We start from the raw sequence: 25,988 nt of genomic DNA, 5'->3' as shown, positions 1-25,988 counted from the left end.
CGTGTATCTACTGGTGCACTGGCACTTCAATGCACTTAAGAGGCAGGGTCAACTCAGTTAGTGGGGACAGTTCAGGACGGTGATCACACACCAGATACAGCATCGTTACACTCTTACTCTATACATTTTCTAAATGTAAATGGAGGAAAGGAAATGTATTGTGACCTAAACACATAATGTAGCTTATACTAAAGAACTGTTGTCTTTATTTGATGTGATCAGTCTTCAACAACAAAAAAATTGAACAAAATCAAAAACACCTGTTTTGCTGTAATAAGAGGACTACAGCTCCCAGAGTACACCTGACGTTACCAAGCTATATATGAACCAAGCCGTGGTTGCTGTTGTGATTGTGTTGCGTTCAATAGTAAATATCATCCAACTGTCTTCTGAGGTGCACATATAGAGCAAGCTAGAGCACAGTCTTTGTCCTGAATAATTTCCTTGTAGACAACATTTATTTCATGTTTCCAGTGGTTGTGCTTTTGTGCCTGCATATTTCCCCTCTAATCAAGATCCACAATCCGGTGCTGGAATGCAGGTCCCCACTCCATCATGCTCGGTGCTCAAGCCTCATGTCCACCAGATGCATCAAACTCTTTGCATCCTGGGGAAGTAGTTAATTGTCAATGGAGCAGTCCGAAACGTTACGGTGCGTTCTGTGAACCGCATGCATTCAATAGTTTCAATGCGTGCGTTGTTTTACCATGCGGTGGTACAAACCGAAGTACACACACAGACTCCACCTAGCTATCTTTAACTAGTTGAAAAGCAGGCTAGACAACATATATTTGGTGGACGTCAGTCTGGGCTTCAGTACTAGTGCGTATGCACTAATGGACTCCTGAAACCGGAACTCGCAAGATGTCAGCCCCCACGAAAGATTGTATGCGACAGAGAGTAGAATATGTTGAAAACAATGGTTGGACATATTGGAGGCAGGCTCTAGTTCTTATTATAGCTCAGTGGGACAGGTGCGCCACTCTGTCAGAAGGCAAATTCGGCTCGATTTAAAACAAAAGTTACGTAATTAAGCACATGTATTAATGAGTAGGATTCTATGTTTCTATTCTAAAGTTTTTTTTGTGTGTGTTTTTTTTAAACAAATTCTTTAATCCGCCTTCCCAATAAAAACTAGTTTGAAAATTCAAACGTTTATTTTATGGAATAAATATTCCTGGATGATGCAACCTTGTTGACAACATGACCGAGCGGTGCAAATTACTGTTTGATTTGAGATGGGCGCTCCGCCCTCCCAGGCTTCGCCCGAGGATATGACGGGACATATGCCGGTAAACCCCGGGCCAGATTAATCGAACCCCCTCAATAACTCTGCAAAAAATCATCAATACTAGTGGGCGGGTCTTCTCAGTTCTTACATCTCAAACTTTTCACAAAGCGCAGATACAGGGCATTTGGCTTTCACAGTTGGGTTCCGACTCGAGGGTCTGGTGTACTGCTCCTATTTGCGATAAAATGAGTTTATCATAAACCGGAACAGAAAGAAAAACGTTGGATGCAGTCATGTTTGTCTTGAGCTCCCGAGTGGCGCAGCGGTCTAAGGCACTGCATCTCAGTGCAAGAGGTATCACTACAGTCCCTGGTTCGAATCACATCTGGCCATGATTGAGAGTCCAATAGGGTGGCGCACAAAACGCCCAGGGTAGGCCGTTATTGTAAATAAGAATTTGTTCGTAACTGACTTGCCTAAAAAAATAAAAACCCTATTTCTCGTCAGTAGGCTATTTTCCACCGCTGCAAAACCAGTATGACAAGTCACAAGGGCAGTGACGGAATTTCAGATAAAATGAGTTTAACAAACCGCAGCAGAAAGAACAAAGTTGAATGCCGTCAAGTTTGTGTTGACCATATTCCGCGTCAGTAGGCTAGTTAGTTCCCATCGCTGCAAAACCAGTTTGACAAGTCATAAGGGAAGTGACGGAATATCAGAAGTGTTTTCCTTCGCGTTTTCTACAGCCCTACTGTAACACCTCAATTATAACTTATATGTGCCATATTAAGGTAGGCTTTAATGCTTCATATTATCGTATTGCATAATGTTGTGAGTGGTGATAACAACCAACGCTATTGTAGTAGGCTAAATATATCCCAGTCGTGTGTTGTATTGACATTGATTAACCTAGTCAAAGTCAACTCAAGGTAGTTATGTATCTGACCGGTATCAGTGGTTATAGGGACACATATAACACACGGGTGCTATACAACCTGATTGTGTGTGTGTTCTATTCGAGTCATGTGTTTCTCATGTGTCACTTTTGTGAATGTAACACAGTATGAATAGTCCGCGAAGGGACAACAAGTCTTCTCCAGTGGTTCCTCCCAGACCCAGCAGTGAGGTAGGACACTGATTGAATACACACACTAGAGCTGGAACGATAAACCGAAAAGTATCGAACAGACCGATCACTTATCGCAGGCATTTTGCTGATCTCGATCATTACGGTAAGTAGCCTATACTCGAGAAATGTGAAGTTTGAAAATGAGATGTTTGTTAATATGGTTAAATGGGACAATGATTTCTACAACCATCAACATTAGTAGTAGTAGTTTAAGTACTAGTTTGTAAAAACTGTAAAGCACAGTAATGTTATAAACGTATCATTGTTTTTACCCCCCACCCCACCCCCAGTGTCCCATTGAATCCAGTGAGCTCATGTGATGTGTGTATGTGGTTGTGTGAATCCTGATACAAAAAAAGTGTCCTATTGAACGGACAAATAGTGTTTCTTTCATCGTTCTTTTTGTAATTAATTCGTTTTACTCATTCATTTGGTCCATGATATTGATGTCTTCTGTCTTCACACAGGAGATGAGCAACCCAACCGCACACCGCTTGAACAAAGAGAATGATACGAGCAGTAACTCACAGGTATCAAATCAAATTGTATTTGTCACATGCGCCAAATACAACCTTACACCTGCTTACTTACAAGCCCTTTAACCAACGATGCAGTTTTAAGAAAATACCCCCAAAATTAAGCGATAAGATCAACAAATAATTAAAGAGCAGCAGTAATTAACAATAGCGGGACTATATACAGGGGTTACCGGTACCGAGTCAATGTGCGGGGGCACCGGAGTCGAGGTAATTGAGGTATGTACATGTAGGTAGAGTTATTCAATTGACTATGCATAGATAATAACAGAGAGTAGCAGCAGCGTAGGGGGGTGAGAGTGGGGGGGTGACTTAGAAGAGTGACTTAAAATGCTGTACTGACACACACATACATCTCTGTCTTAGTATACTTGTGAGGACTTTTTGGGGAGCAACAATTGATTCCCATTCAAAATCCTATTTTCCCTAAACCTAACCACTGACCCTTAACCCTAACACTAATTCTAACCCTAAACCTAAGCCCAAAATAACCTGCTTTTAGCAACACGGGTGTATTTCCATTCACTAGCAATGCTTTCAATTGTATTGGGTTGCACAAAAACAGTCCACAGGAAGACAGAAGTTAAATACAAATCCATTTCAACTTACTGTGCCGGTGGGTAGGATATTTGGTCATTATGACAGAGGTGATTTGAGACAAAATATCGTAAGGATCGTATTATTAAACAGAATTTCCAAACGTGGGTGTGTCGTAGACCCACTTCCTCTCGGCTTACCTCATGTCAAAATAGATGTCCTGCACATGCGCCATAAGTGGGCAAAAAAGGAATAACTTGTGTTGGACTTATATTTTGACATGAGGTAAGCCGAGAGGAAGTGGGTCGACGACACACCCACGTTTGGAAAGTCTGTTTAATAATACAATCCTTTCGATATTTTGTTTCAAATTCCCCCGTCATAATGACCAACCTTCCTGTCCACTGGCACAGTAAGTTGAAATGGAATTGTATTTCACTTCTGGATTCCCGCAGACTGTTTTTGTGCAACCCAATACAACTGAAAGCAACGCCAGTGTATGTAAATATGCCCACTTTGCTAAGAGCAGCTAATACATCCCCATTGTATCGTCGGTGAACACAACACTAACGAAAAGTTTGTTGTTTTTACAGACGATACAACGATGCAGTTGATGCAATTGACTGTTAACCATGATCAAACAATTGTTTTCAGTAGAATAACACTGAGAGGTAGCTGCTCCCCAAATCCAAGGTTATAAAAGGCTACAACTGAGCATGCTCTCTCTGCCCATTGTAAGTAGATTTTGTGATGAGTTGTGTTTTTGTTTGTTGCTTTCCAACAGAGGACTGGGATGATGGGAGTCATGCAGAAAGTCAACCCGTTCAAAACCACGACACAGGTTACTACATCAGTAATGTTAAATAGATTACTATTTTCATAGCCTAGTCCCAGATCAGTTAGTTCTGCTCAAATCAAATCACATTTTATTGGTCACATGCACATGTTTAGCAGATGTTATTCCGGGTGTAGTGAAATGCTTGTGTTTCTAGCTGCAACAGTACAGTAATATCTAACAATTCACAACAATACACACATCTAAAAGTAAAATAATGTAATGAATAAATATATAAATAGTAGGACGAGCAATGTCGGCGTGGCATAGACTAAAATACAGTAGGGTAGAATACAGTATATACATATGAGATGAGTAAAGCAAAAATATGTAAACATTATTAAAATGGCCAGTGAGTCTATGTACAGCACCAGTCAAAAGTTTGGACACACCTACTCATTCAAGGGTTTTTCTTAATTTGTACTATTTTCTAAATTGTAGAAAAACATCAAAACTATCAAATAACAAATATGGAATCATGTAGTAATCAAAAAAGTGTTAAACATATCAAAATATATTTTATATTTGAGATTCTTCAAAGTAGCCACCCTTTGCCTTGATGACAGCTTTCCACACTCTTGGCATTCTCTCAACCAACTTCATGAGGTAGTCACATGGAATGCATTTCAATTAAAAGGTGTGCCTTGTTAAAAATGTATTTCTGGAATTTCTTCTTTCCTTCTTAATATGTTTGAGCCAATCAGTTCTGTTGTGACAAGGTATGGTTGGTATACAGAAGATAGCCCTATTTGCTAAAAGACCAAGTCTATATTATGGCAAGAACATCTCAAATAAGCAAAGAGAAACAACGGTCCGTCATTACTTTAAGACATGAATGTCAGTCAATCCAGAAGATGTGTACGTTTCTTCAAGTGCAGTCGCAAAAATGATCAAGCGCTATGATGAAACTGGCTCTCATGAGGACCGCCACAGAAAGGAAGACCCAGAGTTTCCTCTGCTGCAGAGTTAACTGCACTTCAGATTGCAGCCCAAATAAAGGCTTCACAGAGTTCAAGTAACAGACACATCTCAACATCAACTGTTCAGAGGAGACTGCGTGAATCAGTCCTTCATGGTCGAATTGCTGCAAAGAAACCACTACTAAAGAACACCAATAATAAGAAGAGACTTACTTGGGCCAAGAAACACGAGCAATGGACATTAGACTAGTGGAAATCTGTCCTTTGGTCTGATAACATTTTTATATTTTTGGATCCAACCGCTGTGTCTTTGTGAGATGCAGAGTAGGTGAACAGATGATCTCTGCATGTGTGGTTCCCACTGTGAAGCATGGAGGAAGAAGTGTGATGTGTGGTGGTGCTTTTCTGGTGACTGTCTGTGATTTATTTAGAATTCAAGGCACATTTAACCAGCATGGCTACCACAGCATTCTGCAGCGATACGTCATCCCATCTGGTTTGCGCTTAGTGGAACTATCATTTGTTTTTCAACAGGAAAATGACCCAAAACACACCTCCAGGTGTGTAAGGGCTATTTGACCAAGGAGAGTGATGGAGTGCTGCATCAGATGACCTGTCCTCCACAATCACTTGACCTCAACCCAATTGAGATGGTTTGGGATGAGTTCAAACACAGAGTGAAGGAAAAGCAGCCAACAAGTGCTCAGCATATGTGGGAACTCCTCAAGACTGTTGGAAAAGCATCCCTCATGAAGCTGGTTGAGAGAATGCCAAGAGTGTGCAAAGCTGTCATCAAGGCAAATGGTGGCTACTTTTAAGAATTTAAAATATAAAGTATATTTTGATTTGTTTAACACTTTTTTTGGTTACTGCATAATTCCATTGGTGTTATGTTATGGTTTTGATGTCTTCACTATTATTCTACAGTGTAGAAAATAGTACAAATAAAGAAAAGCCCTTGAATGAAGACTATGTTGAAAAAACAATGTTTACTACAGCAACAGGGGCAGGCAAACGACAGGTCAAGGCAGGCAGGGGTCGATAATCCAGAGTAGTGGCACAGGACGGCAGGCAGGCTTAGTGTCAGGTCAGGTCAGGCAGAGGTCGGTAATCCAGAGTAGGGGCAAAGGCACAGGACGGCTGGCAGGCTCAGGGTCAGGGGTAGGCAGAGTGGTCAGGCTGGCGGGCTCAGAGTCAGGACAGGTAAAGGTCATAACCAGGAGAGCGAGAAAAAGAGAGATTGGGGGAAAGCAGGAGCTGTGAAAGACCGCTTGTTGACTTGATAAACAAGACGAACTGGCAACAGACAAACCGAGAACACAGGTATAAGTACCCAGGGGATAATGGGGAAGGTGGGCAACACCTGGAGGGGGGTGGAGACAAGCACAACGACAGGAGAAACAGATAAGATCTTTTCCATTTGAACATCTTGGTCATGTTCTGTTATAATCGCCACCCCTCATAGCCTGGTTCCTCTCTAGGTTTCTTCCTAGGTTCAGGCCTTTTTAGGGAGTTTTTCCTAGTCACCTTGCTTCTACACCTGCATTGCTTGCTGTTTGGGGGTTTAGGCTGGGTTTCTGTACAGCACTTTGTGACATTGGCTGATGTAAGAAGGGCTTTATAAATACATTTGATTGATTGATTGATCAGGGCGTGACAGACTGGTACTGTATCTAGGGCAGCAGCCTCTAAGGTTCAGGATTTCATATATGGGTGGAAGCCGCCTAGTAATGGTTATTTAACAGTCTGATGGCCTTGAGATAGAAGATGTTATTCAGTCTCTCAGTCCCAGCTTTGATGCACCTGTACTGACCACGCCTTCTGGATGATAGTTGGGTGAACAAGCAATGGCTCGGGTGGTTGTTGTTCTTGATCTTTTTGGCCTTCTTGTGACATCGGGTGCTGTAGGGGTCCTGGAGGGCAGGTAGTTTGCCCACTGTGATGTGTTGGGCAGACCGCACCACCCTCTGGAGAGCCCTGCGGTTGTGGGTGTTGCAGTTGCCGTACCAGGCGGTGATACAGCCCGACAGGATGCTCTCAATTGTGCATCTGTAAAAGTTTGTGAGGGTTTTTAGGAGCAAGACACATTTCTTCAGCCTCCTGAGGTTGAAGAGGCGCTGTTGTGCCACCTTCACCACACTGTGGGTGGACCATTTCAGATTGTCAGTGATGTGTACACAGAGGAACTTGAATCTTTCCACCTTCTCAACTGCAGTCCCGTCAAAGTAGATAGGGGCTTGCTCCCTCTGCTGTTTCCTGAAGTCCATGATCATCTCCTTTATTCTGTTTACGTTGAGTGAGAGGTTAATTTCCTGGTACCACACTCCCAGGGTCCTCACCTCCTCCCTGTTGGCTGTCTCGTCATTGTTGGTAATCAGGCCTTCTATTGTTGTGTCAAGGGAGTACAGGAGGGGGCTGTGCACGCGCTCTTGTTGGACCCCTGTGTTGAGGATCAGTGAAGTGGAGGTGTTGTTTCCTACCTTCACCACCTGGGAGCGGCCCATCAGGAAGTCCAGGACCCAGTTGCACAGGGCGCAGTTCAGACCCAGGGCCCTGAGCTTAATGATGAGCTTGGAGGGTACTATGGTGTTGAATGCTGAGCTATAGTCAATTATCCGCATTCTTACATGGGTATTCCTCTTGTTCAGATCGGATAGGGTAGTGTGCAGTGCGATGGCGATTGCTTCATCTATGGATCTATTGGGGCGGTAAGCAAACTGAAGTGGGTCTAGGGTGTCAGGTAAGATAGAGGTGATATGATCCTTAATAAGCAAATTAGGCACATTTGTGCAGTCTGATACAACATTTTGAACAGAAATGCAATGGTTTTTTGAATCAGTCTTAAACTTTGCACATACACTGCTGCCATCTAGTGGCCAAAATCTACATTTCACCTGGGCTGGAATAATACATTATGGCCTTTCTCTTGCATTTCAAAGATGATGGTACAAAAAAATACAAAAGAACGGTTGTTGTTTTCTTTGTATTATCTTTTACCAGATATATTGTGTTATATTCTCCGACATTCCTTTCACATTTCCACAACCTTCAAAGTGTTTCCTTTCAAATGGTACCAAGAATATGCATATCCTTGCTTCAGGGTCTGAGCTACAGGCAGTTAGATTTGGGTATGTCATTTTAGGAGAAAATTGAAAGAAATGGGAGGATTCTTAAGAGGTTTTAACTAACCTCTCAAAGCACTTCATGATGACAGAAGTGAGTGCTGTGGGCGATAGTCATTTAGTTCAGTTACCTTTGCTTTGCAAACTCCTAAGGTCATTGTCACACCAACTCCCGTAGGAGTTGGCAAGGCATACAAATATAATATTTTTCTATTTGGCAAGGCAGGATAAACTGATCTGGGACCAGGGACTGTATTAAACAAGTGCCTCACAGTAGTGAGTTCTGATCTAGGATCAGTTTAGCCTTTCAGATCATAATGAATAAGATAGGGAGAACGTCATCCGAGATCAGCACTCATTCTCTGAGACGCTTTATAAATACAGGCACAGGCTACTATTTTTAGTGGAAACAAACACCAAAGATCCTCATTGATCCTTCTCTTCCACCCAGGCCTCCTCTACAGCCAGTACAGCTACAGATCCAGTGTCAGAGAAGACTTTGGATGGAAATGTCCCTGAAGCGAAACAGGTAGATTTATGCTCTGCATACTCTGTATCTAAACTGATCCGACTTGTCAGACTTCTGGTCCTTTTCATGAATAATTAACAAAAAAAGATCTGTGTGATATAATTGAGGGAACCATAATGCTTGTATGTGTTGCAGAACCTGGGTGTGTTTAAAGGAGTGACACAGAAAGTCAACCCATTCAGGTCCTCTACACAGGTATTAGCCATAATCCAGTTGATCATGTCTATGTTGTTCAACACTATGTTTTTTACATTTAGTACCAATTTGTGTGTGTGTGTGTGTTTTAGGTGAGAAAAGAGGACCCTCCAAAAGACACTGTGGATCAGGAAAAGCTACCAGAAGGCAAACAGGTAAACCTGTCTGTTCATCCTTGAATCTAAAGCATCATTATCCTGATTATAGGACTATATTAGTGAGTAGAGTAAAATGGTATTGTTGCTGCTGTACTGAAAGGACTTTTTGTGTCACTTGTGCATCTTTCAGGTCTTCCAGAACCCTGGAATGTTCACGGGAATGATGCAAAAAGTCAACCCTTTCAAATCTACAGCACAGACACAGGTCGTGAAGATGAGTTCACTTGGTCACATTACAGTAGTCTCCTGAAATACATTTGTTCACCCTGTATCATATTGCAAAACAATAGTAAATATTTAGGACTGATAATTAGAATGACGTTACTCATGCAAAGCAGTAAATATTCAAATTCCCTCTTTTCTCTCTCTCCCTTTCCCTTCCTCTCCTCATGTTTTGAGGACACTCAGTCGATACACAGTGATCTGTCCTCCAGTGCTGGCAGTCTGGCCGAGAACACCACAACAGAAAGACAAGTACAGCCCATGTCAAAATAATGTCCTACCATGTAGTCTGCCAAGTTACACACCAAGGCCTATTGAAGACTATTCTGTACATTCATTATCTATTTGTGTGTGTTTCAGGTGAGAAAGGAGGACCCTTCGACAGACACTGTAGATCACCAAGTGACAGCGAAGCTACCTGAAGCCAAGCAGGTAAAGATGTTTATCCATGTTCAGTATAATAATGAGTTGAGGAACTTTAAGAGCGGATCATCCTGAAAGGGATTTGTATGTCATGCGGTTTGCTTTTGCAGAACCCTGGAATGTTCACGGGAATGATGCAGAAAGTCAACCCATTCAAGTCTACAGCACAGAATCAGGTACTTATGTCGATGATGGTGATGATGATAATGCTGTATCATATTGCGATGAAACAGTTTTGGACAGATGCTTTTGGTTATGTAAAATTCCAAGCTGTGCCAAATACTCTAACTCACCGTTTTCCTCATTTCTCCATTTCTCTCCTCGTTTTCAGGATACTCAGGCCATACACAGCAATCTGTCTTCCAGTGCTGACAGTCTGGCTTCTACAGGAAGACAGGTACAATACAGCATATATACAAAATAAAAATAAAATATATATATATATGTGTATGTCACGTGCTTCATAAACAACAGGTGTTGACTTAACAGTGAAATGCTAACTTAGGGGCCCTTCCCAACAATGCAGAGAGAAAGAAAATAGAGACATAATAGAAAAGTAAAACACCGAATAATAGATACACAATGAGTAACGATATACACAGGGTATCCAGTACCGAGTCAATGTACAGGGGAGTGAGATAATTGAGGTAGATATGTACATATAACTAGGAACAAAGTGACAGATAGCAAATAATAGCACCAGCATATGTGATGAGTCAAAAAAGTTAGTATATACAGTTGAAGTCGGAAGTTTACATACACCTTAGCCAAACACATTTAAACTCAGTTTTTCACAATTCCTGACATTTAATCCTAGTAAAAATTCCTTAGGATCAGTTAGGATCACCATTTTATTTTAAGAATGTGAAATGTCAGAATATTTCTTTCATCACATTGCCAGTGGGTCAGAAGTTTACATACACTCAATTAGTATTTGGTAGCATTGCCTTTAAATTGTTTAACTTGGGTCAAACGTTTCGGGTAACCTTCCACAAGCTTCCCACATAAGTTGGGTGAATTTTGGCCCATTCCTCCTGACAGAGCTGGTGTAACTGAGTCAGGTTTGTTGGCCTCCTTGCTCGCACACGCTTTTTCAGTTCTGCCCACAAATGTTCTATAGGATTGAGGTCAGGGTGTTGTGATGGCCACTTCCAATACCTTGACTTTGTTGTCCTTAAGCCATTTTGCCACAACTTTGGAAGTATGCTTGGGGTCATTGTCCATTTGGAAGAACCATTTGCGACCAAGCTTTAACTGATGTCTTGAGATGTTGCTTCAGTATATCCACATAATTGTCCTGCCTCATGGTGCCATCTATTTTGTGAAGTGTACCAGTCCCTCCTGCAGCAAAGCACCCCCACAACATGATGCTGCCACCCCCGTGCTTCACGGTTGGGATGGTGTTCTTCGTCTTGCAAGCCTCCCCCTTTTTTTCCCAAACATAACGATGGTCATTATGGCAAACAGTTTTATTTTTGTTTCATCAGACCAGAGGACATTTCTCCAAAAAGTACGATCTTTGTCCCCATGTGCAGTTACAAACATTAGTCTGGCTTTTTTATGGCGGTTTTGGAGCGGTGGCTTCTTCCTTGCTGAGCGGCCTTTCAGGTTATGTCGATATAGGACTCATTTTACTGTGGATATAAAGAATTTTGTACCTGTTTCCTCCAGCATCTTCACAAGGTCCTTTGCTGTTGTTCTGGGATTGATTTGCACTTTTCGCACCAAAGTATGTTCATCTCTAGGAAACAGAATTCGTCTCCTTCCTGAACGGTATGACGGCTGCGTGGTCCCATGGTGTTTATACTTGCAAACAATTGTTTGTACAGATGAACATGGTAGCTTCAGGCATTTGGAAATTGCTCCCAAGGATAAACCGGACTTGTGGAGATCTACAAATTATGGGCTGATTGGCAGATATTTTTTTATTTTTCCCATGATGTCAAGCAAAGAGGCACTGAGTTTGAAGGTTGGCCTTGAAGTACATCCACAGGTACACCTCCAATGGACTTAAATGTTGTCGATTAGCCTATCAGAAGCTTCTAAAGCCATGACATAATTTTCTGGAATTTTCCAAGCTGTTAAAAGGCACAGTCAACTTAGTGTATGTAAACTTCTGACCCACTGGACTTGTGACACAGTGAATTATTAGTGAAATAATTTGTCTGTAAACAGTTGTTGGAAAAATGACTTGTCCTAACCGACTTGCCAAAACAATAGTTTGTTAACAAAGACATTTGTGGAGTGGTTGAAAAACGAGTTTTAATGACTCCAACCTTACTGCATGTAAACTTCCAACTTCAACTGTACCATTTAGACCTATCCATAAAATGTCCCCTAGTGTAAACTGCACATGTACAAGGTTATCAGAACACAAGTCCTTTCCTATTCAAGACTATGTTTTACATTTGGTATCCATTTGTGTGTATTTTAGGTGATAAAGGATGACCCTCTAACCGACTGTGTGGATCACCATACCACAGAAAAGCTGCCAGAAAGCAAACCGGTAAACGTGTTCATGAGGCATAAATAAGATGTACTCATAAAGACGTTTTTTTCTTCTGCTGTCATACAGAAGATTTGTGTGCCATGTGTTCAACCTTGTGTGTTGCAGCAGCAGAATCCTGGAATGTTTATGGGAATGATGCAAAAAGCCAACCCTTTCAAATCTACAACACCGATTCAGGTAGCCGTGGTGGTGATTATGATCAACCTGTATCATGTTGCAAAGTTGTGCTAAATATTCAAATGGACTATTTTCTCTCTGCCTTCTTTTCAGGACACCCAGTCTATACACAGTGATCTTTCCTCCAGTTCTGGTAGTCTGGCTGAGAGTAACAGTTCTGCAGGCAAACAGGTAAACCTGTTTATCCCAGGTGCTGAGGCATACACATTCTTAGTATAGAAATAGAACCGTGCTAATAGAGGAACATTTTATTATCACTACTAAGTGATTTCTGTGTTCACCTGTTTTTTTTTCTTCAGAACCCTGGGATGTTCAAGGGAATGATGCAGAAAGTCAACCCATTCAAATCTACAGCACTGACCCAGGTAGCCTACACACCCTTGTCGTGATGCAAAGGAAGTTCCGATAGTTTAGACCAGAGTTTCCCAAACCGGTTCTGGAGTAACCCCAGCCAGTCCAGTTATTTGATCTATTCCAGAACTAGCACTGCTGATTCAACAAATGAAGGGCTTGATGATTAGGACATTTGAATCAGCTGTTCTGGAGCTCATCGAAGACGAGGACTGGCTGCGGGGTACTCGAAGGAGAGGTTTGTGAAACCTGGTAGAATGTCACTATATGCAAAATGGCAAATTATTTAAATACTCCCCCTCTCTTCCTCACACTCCCTTCCTCTCCATTTCAGGAGACTCAGCCGTCATACAGCGATTCATCCTCCAGTTCTGACAGTCTGAGTGACACCAGCGTCTTCAGCCCTGCGGAGAATCAGGTACGACAGCGCGTCTGTGATGTCCCGACCTGCAAAATAAAATGCAATTGCATATTTCCGGCACAGGGTTAGCTAAAATAACAACTTGCTCCATCCCTTGTCACAGACCGTGTGGTACACAGACAACGAAGCAACTTCTTCAGTGAAAAGTGGACCTCCACCACCACAAGAAAATAAGAAAAGGACTGGGGCATGTCGCTCTTTTATTTAATCATACTATTATATTATACAATCAAATGTATTTTAAAATTAAGCAATAAGGCCAGAGGGATTGTGGTATATGGCCAATATACCATGGCTAAGGGCCGTTCTTATGCTTACGCAAAACGGAGTGCCTCGATACAGGCTTTAGCCATGGTATATTGGCCATATACCACAAACATATTGCTATTATAAACTGGTCACCAACATAATTAGAGCAGTAAAAAATACATGTTTTGTCATACCCGTGGTATGCGGTCTGATATACCATGGCTGTCAGCCAATCAACATTCAGGGCTCGAACCACCCAGTTAATAAAGCCATTTTTACATCAGCAGTTGTCACAAAGTACTACACTATAACACTATCATCCTATTTAAGTACATCATCTACATAGGGCCTCTTCATAGGGCGTGTGTTCTTATGTGTCTGTCTGTTTGTTTCTCTGGTAGACATTCCAAATCCGAAGGATTCTCCCTGGTGCCCTGTTTGGCTATGAAGCTAAAGTAACCATATTTCCACTCTCTTCCTTTTGGTCTTAGTTATGCCTGTCTTTTTTTTACTCTAGGTGTGTTATTTTCTTAATTTTCACATGAATAATATTACAGTTTAATAATATTTTCACTTATACTCATCTTTCTTTTCCTACAGAATACTGATGCTCAGCCCACAGCCCAGGCGGGCCTAGTGGATGTCCAGACACTTGAGATGGCTGCAGTGCCAGTACCTGGTGAAGGAAACCCACCGGACAGTGAGGATGTATGTATCACATGTACTATGTTGCATTATGATACTTCCGAACTCACTATGACATTCCTTATATTGCATTATAACACTATGACACTGGAGATGGCTGCAGTGAGGATGTACAGTATATCACAAAAGTGAGTACACCCCTCACATTTTTGTATTTGAGTATATCTTTTCATATGACAACACTGAAGAAATGACACTTTGCTACAATGTAAAGTAGTGAGTGTACAGCTTGTATAACAGTGTACATTTGCCGTCCCCTCAAAATAACTCAACACACAGCCATTAAAGTCTAAACCGCTGGCAACAAAAGTGAGTACACCCCTAAGTGAAAATGTCCAAATTGGGCCCAAAGTGTCAATATTTTGTGTGGCCACCATCATTTTCCAGCACTGCCTTAACCGTCTTGGGCATGGAGTTCACCAGAGCTTCACAGGTTGCCACTGGAGTCCTCTTCCACTCCTCCATGACGACATCACGGAGCTAGTGGATTTTAGAGACCTTGTACTCCTCCACCTTCCGTTTGAGGATGCCCCACAGATGCTCAATAGGGTTTAGGTCTGGAGACATGCTTGGCCAGTGCATCACCTTTACCCTCAGCTTCTTTAGCAAGGCAGTGGTCATCTTGGAGGTGTGTTTGGGGTCGTTATCATGTTGGAATAGTGCCCTGCGGCCCAGTCTCCGAAGGGAGGGGATCATGCTCTGCTTCAGTATGTCACAGTACATGTTGGCATTCATGGTTCCCTCAATGAACTGTAGCTCCCCAGTGCCGGCAGCACTCATGCAGCCCCAGACCATAACACTCCCACCACCGTGCTTGACTGTAGGCAAGACACACTTGTCTTTGTACTCCTCATCTGGTTGCCGCCACACACGCTTGACACCATCTGAACCAAATAAGTTTATCTTGGTCTCATCAGACTACAGGACATGGTTCCAGTAATCCATGTCCTCAGTCTGCTTGTCTTCAGCAAACTGTTTGCGGGCTTTCTTGTGCATCATCTTTAGAAGAGGCTTCCTTCTGGGACGACAGCCATGCAGACCAATTTGATGCAGTGTACGGCGTATGGCCTGAGCACTGACAGGCTGACCCCCCCACCCCTTCAACCTCTGCAGCAATGCTGGCAGCACTCATACATCTATTTCCCAAAGACAACCTCTGGGTATGACGCTGAGCACGTGCACTCAACTTCTTTGCTCGACCATGGCGAGGCTTGTTCTGAGTGGAACCTGTCCAGTTAAACCGCTGTATGGTCTTGGCCACCGTGCTGCAGCTCAGTTTCAGGCTCTTGGCAATCTTCTTATAGCACAGGCCAACTTTATGTAGAGCAACAATTATTTTTTTCAGATCCTCAGAGAGTTCTTTGCCATGAGGTGCCATGTTGAACTTCCAGTGACCAGTCAGTATGAGGGAGTGTGAGAGCGATGACACCAAATTTAACACACGTGAGACCTTGTAACACTAACGAGTCACATGACACCGGGGAGGGAAAATGGCTAATTGGGCCCAATTTGGACATTTTCACTTAGGGGTGTACGCACTTTTGTTGCCAGCGGTTTAGACATTAATGGCTGTGTGTTGAGTTATTTTGAGGGGACAGCAAATTTACACTGTTATACAAGCTGTACACTCACTACTTTACATTGTAGCAAAGTGTCATTTCTTCAGTGTTGTCACATGAAAATATATACTCAAATATTTACAGAAATGTGAGGGGTGTACTCACTTTTGTGATATACTGTATGTACGTATATTACATGCCCTGTGTTGCATTATAACACTTCATAATTTACTATGACACTGGATGTTGGTTATTGTACATGTATGCTTTACATCGCAATATAACCTTAAAACATATGACTCAATGTGACACTGGTGGGCATAAAAAATATACCTCTGTGTATTCATACTGCATTATGTGTATGTGACTAATAGTATTTTATTCTTAGAAGGAGGAAGGTCTTATGGATTGGTGGCAAACAGTAGAGGGTATGTTTGGCACAGAGCACTATTTTTCACCAGTGTACATGTGCGTTCTCCCGTCGTTGTTTACAGTAACTACAGCTTATATCTCTGCTCCCCTTAGGTTGGGAAACGTGGAAGGAGTCCAACACCTTTGACGCGGATGAAGGCGAGATGTAAGCATTTTCATTGGTTGTGTCGTTTTAAGAGAAATTGTCAATGTGGGATTTCATACAACGTGTATTAAACGTTTTTAGGGAACCCAACTGAACTGCATAACGCCGAGACATAATATTTCTAGTGTAAGATCAGGCTTATTTCTCCAGGATTCCCAAGGTATCGTTGTTTGAAAAAGGATACAAGTTCTTACAAACCCCTCCCTCTCTTTTCTTTCTCAATTATTCGCCACCTTTTCTTATTTGTCCTTCCCCTTTCCGTCACTCTCTTTCTCCTCCTTCCCCTCTCTCTCTCAGGGCAGTGGAGGCGGTGGCGGACCGTGTCTTCATGGCGGCCCGTCTCTTCGTGCGTCTCTTCAACCAGCGCGGGGCCTCCTTACAGCAACGCATCCTGGAGCTCCTATCATTGGCCGACGCCGCCGACAGCTTCCACAAGAAGACTGTGAAGGCCAGCGTGGGGGGCGGAGTCGCCAGCGTTGCTGGGAGCATCACCACTATCACCGGCCTCATCTTGGCGCCGTTCACCATGGGAACGTCGCTCATCGTCACGGCGGTGGGCATCGGCGTTGCGACGGCGGGCGGGGTAGCGTCAGCCTCTGCAAATATTACCGATACGGTGCACTCCAAGACAGACAGGAAGAAGGTGGAGAAGATGATTCAGGATTACCAGGAGGAGATGAAGGATATCAAGGAGTGTCTGGACTTTTTGCAGGTGGGTGAAGGGTGGAGTTGTCCCTAGATCATGCGGCGCACGTGTCAGGACTGGCCCACGAGTGATTTTTCTTTTGGCCCCCCAAATTTTGTAGTTATCTATCTTTTGGAATTTTAGTTTTAAGTAAAAAAAAAAAAAAAATCTTAAATGGTAAAATCACCAGGAATTCAGCAAAAAGGACATTTGGTTTAGTTGAAAAAAGAAACATGATCGTGTCTCAATGTAATCTAGGTATGAAATTCTTGTTATTTTCAAATGCAATCTCTTTTTGGGCTTAGCTGTGGTCAATTTGCGGTGTATAAATGATCAGAATTATGTTCCGGCCCCCCGACCATTCACTCTGACAAATCGACCCGCGGCTGAACCTAGTTGCCTATCCCTGCCCTAGATGCTGATCTTAGTTAGTTTAGTATTTTCACCACTAATGGTGAGGTTTCGAATTGGAGGAGGGGAAGGTGATCCTAGATCTGCGCCTAGGGGAAACTTCACCCAGCAGTGTGCAGCTGAGGTGAGGAGGGGGATGATTTGGGTGTCTTGACCTCTGACTTTATATCACGCTGTTGCTTCTTTTCTTACTCTCCCTTTTATTTCTCCCTTGCGCTTTCTCTTTCTCCATCTCTCAATCCACCTCAGGTCGGTATGGAGACCCTGGAGGAGTGGGACTTTGATCAGTACGTGGACAGCATCTCTAAGAAATATCTCAACCAGAATGTCAAACACGTGATGAAGGAGGGTGGCCGGGCCGGCAAGGCATTACTAATCAACACAGAAAGTCTGATCAACACCGTGCAGGTTCTCAACGTGGCAGGCGGAGCGGCCAAGGCAGCCCAGGTACATGATGATGATAATACATTATTTGTTTGGTACAGATTAGGGGTGTGGACATTTTTAAAGGTTCAAATATTTCAACTCAATTGGGATACTTGCTTACTCCGCCGCACAAAATTATAATCGCAGTGCAGTTATCACAAAACATTATTTTCTGTGTTATAAAGGCCTGGGGAAAGTTGGCTATAAAGGCCAGGCTATAAAGGCCCGGGGAAAGGTGTTTAATTGAAATAAAACCAGAGAGGAAGAGGCAAACTGTAGGCTACTTTGGTGAATTTGCGAGGCATGCAAGACAAGACATTGCTAGATACAGATTACCTTGCCATAAGATACTGACTCTACCGCTACGCTTGTTTACACTGAGCTGCCCCATCAAGTTGGCGCTAATTTGCAGCGTCCGTCCCTAGATTGGGTTTCAAACAGGGAAAAGGAAAAGACAAGAAAACAAATCACTGATCAAAACAAACAATATAGAATAGATCACAAATGGTTCAGTTCTTGATGTTCTCCATGTGCTGATTAGCTTGTTCAAATTTTATTTTTATTTTTTTTAGGTGATGAGTGTCACCACAGGAGTAATGTCGGGTCTCTTCCTGGCCCTGGATGTGTTCTTCCTGGCAAAAGACTCCATCGAGCTCAACAAAGGAGCCAAGACGGAGTTCGCTGGGAAGATCAGGGAAGTGTGTAAGGATCTTCAGAATGGACTGTTGGAGCTCAACCGCATCAAAGAGCAACTGCAGAAAACTATGGATGGGATCGAGGTGGTGGAGGAAGAGGAGGAGGAGGAGGAGGTGTACGAGTCTGATCCAGAGAAACTGGCCCAGTTGGAAGAATGAGTGAAGGAAGAGAGGGAGGGAGGGAAGTTTTCGGTTGTGAAACCGAAGGCGTTTGACCAAAAATGTTGACCAATTTTTTTTGTTACTTATTCCTTTACATGCAGTAGACCTTTAATCTGTGCTATGTTTAAGCCAAAAAGGTGCCTAGAATGTTTTTGACATGGCCAAACTTTGCCAAATTGCCACTTTATTTTTCAGTTGAGAATGTAGTGCCTTATTTAATGTAACACCGATGGTGTCACTAGTCTTCTAGTCTATTTCTATATTTTACTCATTTTTATGACTGGTTAGTAGGGGAGAGTTTGGAATGATGACCCATTTTTTACATTCAGCATCACTAGGTCAAGCTAAATATAGTATTCTTTCTAACAAAGATATTGAAATATATTTCAGGATGTCATGTATCTCTGGAAATAATCAGAATTCATGTAAACAAAACACTTTTGAAAACACAGCTTGTCCAACAAAAGTAGTCACTTGGTTTTGGGATAAATTGAGCATAGGGACACATTTCTAACACTTTGTACTTTTCAAAACACTTTTAACGTAGGCTCAGGCCCTGGTTTAACCTCATATCCCAGTGATAATGCCTTGCATTACACCTAGGAAGAAAACACTTCATTTGAGGGCCTTAGAGGGGGATGAACCTAACCGAGGAAGGCATATTTCATCATTTGAGTAATTATGACTAATCAAGGTGTCTTCAAAAAATGATACTTGTTATGCATAAAACTGACAATGTAATAATCATTTTTATGGGGTATATTGATAGCCAATGGCTCAATTTGACCCTGGCAACAATTTTGACTATATTAGACCACACAAGGATGCACTTTCATGCTTCTGTTGGTATAAGACTTCAATTTTAGCTTATAAAGACCTCAAATGATGTATAGAACAATCTACTTTAGTTTAGATACAAGCAGTGGTGTCAAGTACTTAATAAGTAAAAAATACTTTAAAGTCCTACTTAGTAGTTTTTGTGGGTATCTGTACTTTACTATTCATATTTTTGACAAATTTTACTTCACTACTACACTCCTAAAGAAACCTATGTACTTTTTACTCCATACATTTTACCTGACACCCAAAAGTGAGATTTTGAATGCTTAGCAGGACAGGAAAATTGTCTAATTCACACTTTTACCAACAGAACATCCCTGGTCATCCCAACTGCCTCTGATCTGGGGGACTCACTAAACACATGCTTCGTTTGTAAATGATGTCTGAGTTGGAGCATGCCCCTGGCTATCAGTAAATACAATAAAAACTGGAACATGTGGCCATCTGCTTTGCTTAATATAAGGAATTTTAAATTATTTATACTTTTACTTTTGATACTTAAGTACATTTTAGCAATTACATTTACTTTTGATTACTTAAGTATATTTAAAACCAAATACTTTTAGACTTTTACTCAAGTAGTATTTTACTGGGTGACTTGCTTTTACTTGAGTAATTTTTCTATTATACTCAAGTATGATAATTGGGTAATCTTTCCACAACTGGATACAAGCATAACACAAATTATTTTGACTTTGTGAAAATATGTTTTTTGGACCTAACTTGTTTAACACTTTTTCCATGGTTACCTCTTCCTAACTCTTCCAGTCATTCAAGGGTTTTTCTTTAGTTTGACTATTTTCTACATCGCAGAATAATAGTGAATACATAAACCATGAAATAACACATATGGAATCATGTAGTAACCAAAAAAGTGTTAAACAAATCAAAATATATTTGAGATTCTTCAAAGTAGCCACCCTTTGCCTTGATGACAACTTTGCACACGCTTGGCATTCTCTCAACCAGCTTCATGAGGTAGTCACCTGGAATGCATTTCAGTTAACAGGTGTGCCTTGTTAAAAGTTAATTTGAGGAATTTCGTTCCTTAATGCTGAGCCAATCAGTTGTGTTGTGTCAAGTTAGGGGTGGTATACAGAAGACAGCCCTATTTGGTAAAAGACCAAGTCCATATTATGGCAAGAACAGCTCAAATAAGCAAAGACAAATGACAGTCCATCATTACTTTAAGACATGAAGGTCAGTCAATTCTGAAAATGTCAAGAACTTTGAAAGTGTCTTGAAATGCAGTTGAAAAAACCATCAAGTGCTATGATGAAACTGGCTCTCCTGAGGACCGCCACAGGAAGGAAGATCCAGAGTTACCTCTGCTGCAGAGGATACGTTCATTAGAGTTACCAGCCTCAGAAATTGCAGTCCAAATAAATGTTTCACAGAGTTCAAGTAACTGGCACATCTCAACATCAACTGTTCAGAGGAGACTATGTGAATCAGGCCTTTCTTGTCGAAACCACTGCTAAAGGACACCAATAATAAGAAGAGACTTGCTTGGGCAAAAAAACATGAGCAATGGACATTAGACCAGTGGAAATCTATCCTTTGGTCTGATGAGTCCAAATGTGAGATTTTTGGTACCAACCGCCGTGTCTTTGTGAGACACAGAGTAGGTGAACAGATGATCACTGCATCTGTGGTTCCCACCTTGAAGCATGGAGGAGGAGGTGTGATGGTGTGGGGGTGCTTTGCTGGTGACACTGTCAGTGAATTATTTAGAATTCAAGGCACACTTAACCGGCACGGCTACCACAGCATTCTGCAGCGATACGTCATCCCAACTGGTTTGTGCTTAGTGGGACTATCATTTGTTTTTCAACAGGACAATGACCCAAAACACCTCCAGGCTGTGTAAGGGCTATTTGTCCAAGAAGGAGAGTGATGGAGTGCTGCATCAGATGACCTGGCGTCCACAATCACCCAACCTCAACCCAATTGAGATGGTTTGGGATGAGTTGGACTGCTGAGTGAAGGAAAAGCAGCCAACAAGTGCTCAGAATATGTGGGAACTCCTTCAAGACTGTTGGAAAAGCTCTCCAGGTGAAGCTGGTTGAGAGAACGCCAAGAGTGTTCAAAGCTGTCATCAAGGCAAAGGGTGGCTACTTTGAAGAATCTAAAATAGATTTTGATTTGTTTAACACTTTTGATTACTATTACTGATTCCATGTGTTATTTTATGGTTTTGATGTCTTCACTATTATTCTACAATATAAAATAAAGAAAAATCCTTGAATGAGTAGGTGTGTCCAAACTTTAGACTGGTACTGTATTTGTCACATGGCAGAGCTACCCCTTTGGAACAACTTACCCCACTTTCCCCTACTGTGAAATATATCGTTTTTTTTGTTTTAGTTGAATAGTAATATATTTGTATTATTTATTTGTATTGTAATATTGTAGATTACATGTGATATTTTTTATTTATACATGTAGTAGGACCAATAGATATGTTTGGGACTATGTTAAATCAAGTATTTTTCCGAACTTGGTAATAAAGGATTTCTCACTTAATTTGAATTTTTGTTTTGTTTCCTGTCAGACCAGAATATTGGGTGATTATTTTAAATTGTGATCCTTCCCAATGAATATTAACGCTGCAATGTGTTCAGTTGAATTTGCGGAGGATTAAAGGGTGTGTTATCATTTAAAACCACTAGAGGGTCACTTGTAGTTTTAAGTCAAAGGAATCTGAGCAGCAAAGGAACGTACCGACTAACCTACAGTATTATGACGATGTTTTTCTCTCTGTCACAGGAAGAGGGCGCTGCCTCTACAGGTATGGGGTTTGATTGAGCTTGATTGATGAAAATGTCAGACTTAGATGTGGCAGATTCAAGATTACATCTACATCAATTTAAAATGAATATACACACAGTGTACAATACATTAAACACTTGTGCTTTCCAAGACTGTGTGAGTGGTCCCAGGAATCAAACCCACTACCCTGGCGTTTACAACTGAGCTACCAAGGACCACTATTATCTTTGTCAACCCTGGAGCAATAATGCTTACTTACGGGCCCTTCCCCACAATGCAGAGAGAAAGAAAATAGAGAAACAATAGAAAAATAGAATAGAACAAGTAATAATAAAAGTAATAATAGATACACAATGAGTAACGATAACTTGGCTATATGTACAAGGGGTACCAGTACCGAGTCAATGTGCAGGGGTATGAGGTAATTGAGGTAGCTATGTACTACGAATAAAGTGAGAGATTAGTAAACAGTAGCAGCAGCATATGTGATGAGTCAAAAATGTTGCGCAAAAAGTTTCCATGTGGGGCCTCCCAAGTGGCGCAGCAGTCTAAGGCACTGCATCGCAGTGCTAGCTGCGTCACTACAGATCCTGGTTTGACCCCAGGCTGTATCGCAGCCAACCAGAAGCCCCATGAGGCGGCGGACAATTGGCCCAGCGTTGTCCTAGTGACTCCTGTGGCGGGCCAGGCACAATGCACACTGACTTAATCACCAGGTGTACAGTGTTTCCTCCGACACATTGGTGTGGCTGGCTTCCAGGTTAAGCGAGCAGTGTGTCAAGAAGCAGTGTGGCTTGGCTGGGTCGTGTTTCGGAGGATGCATGGCTCTTGACCTTCGCCTCTCCCGAGTCCGTACAGGAGTTGCACTCGACCAATCAGCAGTGGGTGAACAGGGAGTACAGGAGGGCATTAAGCACGTACCCCTAAAGGAGCGCCCGTGTTGAGGGTCAGAGTGGCGGATGTGTTGTTGCCTACCCTCACCACCTGGGGGCGTAATGTCATGAAGTCCAGGATCCAGTTGCAGAGGGAGGTGTTCTGTCCCAGGGTCCTTAGTTTAGTGATGAGCTTGGAGGGCACTATGGTGTTAAACACTGAGTTGTAGTCAATGAACAGCATTCTCACGTAGGTGTTCCTTTTTTCCAAGTGGGAAAGGGCAGTGTGGAATGCAATAGAGATTGCGTAATATGTGGATCTGTTGGGGCAGTATGCGAATTGCAAAACTGAGTCCCGGAATATATTGCAGTCTGCGCTAGCAAAACAGTCCTGTAGATTAGCATCCGCTTCATCGGCCCACTTCCATATTGAGCACGTCACTGGTACTTCCTGTTTGAGTTTTTTGCTTGTCAGCAGGAATCAGAAGGATAGAGTTCTAGTCAGATTTGCTAAATGGTGGGCGAGGGAGAGCTTTGTATGCATCTCTGTGTGTTGAGTAAAGGTGAGCTAGAGTTTTCTCGACTCTATTTGCACCGGTGACATGCTGGTAGAAATGAGGTAAGATTAGGTATGACAGATTTCAGTTTTCCAGAATGAAAATCACCTGCCACTTGGAGCGCCACCTCTAGATGAGAATTTTCTTGTTTGCTTATGAACCTATACAGCTCATTGAGTGCTGTCTTAGTGCCAGCATCAGTTTGAGGTGGTAAATAGACAGCTACGAAAAATATAAATGTAAACTCGGTAAACTTGGTAAATACTATGGTCTACAGCTTGTCATGAGGTATTCTAACTCGGGCAAGCAGAACCTTGAGACTTCCTTAAAGGAAACCTCTACCCAAAAACTAGATTTTGGTATTTGTTTCATTAGTCCATTGTTGACATAGTCCCCAAAATGTTTGCTTGTCAGCAATCAAGTTTTCAAGATATGTAACTTTCAAAATACAAAATTATTTCTGTATTTTGAAAGGCACATGTCTTTAAAACTTGATTGCAGAAAAACAAAAAAGTTTGGGACTATGTCAACAATGGACAAATGAAACAAATACCAAAAGGTAGTTTTGGGGTGGAATTTTCTTTTAATATTAGAGATTGTATGCCAGCTGTTGTTAACAAAGAGACCACCACCCCCTTGAGTTTACCTGACAATGCCGTTCTGTCCTGCCTATGAATTGAAAAACCAGCTGGATGTTTATTATCCTTGTCCTTGTTAAGCTACGTTTACGAGAAATATAGGATATTTCCGGTCATAGATACCGATGGAGGAAACATTATGTACAAAGAAAGATAAAGACAGACTGCCTTTGAAAAGCAACAAATCCCTTTGAAAACGGACACTGTGGCATTGATAACAGTCATAGACAATTGTTATAGTTTCAAAATTGACTACAAAGTGTAAATAGGATCATTTTGGTCATAAAGTCAGTCTCGTCTAAAATGGAGTTTGGAACATCCGTGCGTCACACCGGGTAGTTGAAGGTTGCGTTTTATTTGATGATGTCCATTTGTCCACAAAGATGGGGTGAACAGGTGTGGTGTTTGCTCTCTATTCAATAGCATAGAAAGTGATTCAGACCTGCCCAGCAGCTCCGTCGGTTTTCATAAGACAGCACTTCACAATTGAAAAAAAAAAACAGAACTGCTAATTGCCGTGTTCAGTGGCTCTTTAAGATCAGCTTCAGTGTCTCATTGGATAAAAACATCATTAACCAAACGTGGAATTGGTCAGTAAACGCACCTCCAAGACTGAAATCTAATTTTTCTAATGAGCAACAGAAAAACACACCTGCCAATTGGCATGTTCAGTGGCTCTTTAAGATCAGTGAAAAATAATGATAAACATTTGCAGAAATCCCACAAATTTGAAAGTGGTTACATTTCTTCAGTCCCATCCCTCAGCTTTTCCGGGCAGGTAGATCACTTTGTTATTGTTTCTACCGCTGATTGCCGCTTTAGGGTTGCCCTATTGCCTGGGGCAAGTGAACTGAGCAATAGTGCAAGTTGAGCCTGCTCTGCGGTTGCCCCATCGGGGCCGGTGATTTTTTTTATGAAAACAACCATCTGCAAAGAATTTAAGTAATCTAACACTGATCTTTCTGGTTCCTACCATTGTTTAAGTGAAAGTTTCAAGTTTGTGGAAAGGGTTCTACAAAGGGTTCTCCTATGGGGATGGCCGAATAACTCTTTTACGTTTTAGATAGCAGTTTTTTTTCTAAGAGTGTATTTGTAGGTGAAAGGCAGGCAATATGTGGCACCTCTGCGTATAAATAGCTCATTTCCATTTTTGGGCAAGTGATCACAATCTTCGGGCAACCAAACAATACTCCTTACTTCAAGTGCCTTTCAGACTTTCATGTCAACATAAAAATGCAATCAGCAAACTTACTTTGGGAACTTCCTGAGCTGGGGTGTGGACATGAAGCTAGGGTCAGGGTTGAACTGGGGTGTGGACATTAAGCTAGGGTCAGGGTTGAACTGGGGTGTGGACATGAAGCTAGGGTTAGGGTTTAGAGTTAGGGTTGAGGCTATAGGGTTAGGGTTGAACTGGGGTGTGGACATGAAGCTAGGGTTAGGGTTTAGAGTTAGGGTTGAGGCTATAGGGTTAGGGTTGAACTGGGGTGTGGACATGAAGCTAGGGTTAGGGTTTAGAGTTAGGGTTGAGGCTATAGGGTTAGGGTT

The 25,988-nt window shown here is 42.0% G+C and overlaps 1 protein-coding gene across 10 annotated transcripts; it reads left to right on the top strand.

The window, feature by feature from the left end:
- The first annotated feature begins 1,836 nt into the window (after positions 1-1,836).
- LOC139378863 (uncharacterized) lies at positions 1,837-22,130 on the top strand. 10 transcript variants are annotated; one of them, XM_071121430.1, is made up of 25 exons: positions 1,837-2,022; positions 2,294-2,463; positions 2,828-2,890; positions 4,218-4,274; positions 8,762-8,839; positions 8,975-9,034; positions 9,127-9,189; positions 9,323-9,397; positions 9,601-9,666; positions 9,775-9,846; positions 9,948-10,031; positions 10,169-10,234; positions 12,272-12,343; positions 12,452-12,523; positions 12,617-12,694; positions 12,823-12,888; positions 13,209-13,292; positions 13,399-13,482; positions 13,946-13,999; positions 14,145-14,252; positions 16,197-16,236; positions 16,334-16,385; positions 16,683-17,097; positions 17,731-17,928; positions 18,480-22,130. In XM_071121430.1, the coding sequence occupies exons 3-25, from the start codon at positions 2,831-2,833 to the stop codon at positions 18,759-18,761; spliced, it is 2,286 nt and encodes a 761-aa protein (XP_070977531.1). In that variant the 5' UTR covers positions 1,837-2,022; positions 2,294-2,463; positions 2,828-2,830; the 3' UTR covers positions 18,762-22,130. The 10 variants fall into 10 exon arrangements, with proteins under 10 accessions (XP_070977531.1, XP_070977532.1, XP_070977529.1 ...); XM_071121431.1 differs by having other exon boundaries at positions 9,948-10,013; positions 18,480-22,124; XM_071121428.1 differs by having other exon boundaries at positions 9,592-9,666; positions 18,480-22,124.
- The last annotated feature ends 3,858 nt before the right edge of the window (positions 22,131-25,988 follow it).

Source organism: Oncorhynchus clarkii, chromosome 21 (genome assembly GCF_045791955.1).
Source record: "Oncorhynchus clarkii lewisi isolate Uvic-CL-2024 chromosome 21, UVic_Ocla_1.0, whole genome shotgun sequence".
NCBI lineage: Eukaryota > Metazoa > Chordata > Actinopteri > Salmoniformes > Salmonidae > Oncorhynchus > Oncorhynchus clarkii.
This window is presented reverse-complemented; position numbering and strand designations above follow the sequence as displayed.

Coding starts and splice junctions, on each gene's coding strand:
- LOC139378863 (XM_071121422.1), top strand. CDS start 2,295: ATGAATAGTCCGCGAAGGGACAACAAGTCTTCTCCAGTGGTTCCTCCC. Junction 9,398..9,591: donor AATCTACAGCACAGACACAG/GTCGTGAAGATG, acceptor TCATGTTTTGAG/GACACTCAGTCGATACACAG. Junction 17,929..18,479: donor GAGCGGCCAAGGCAGCCCAG/GTACATGATGAT, acceptor TATTTTTTTTAG/GTGATGAGTGTCACCACAGG.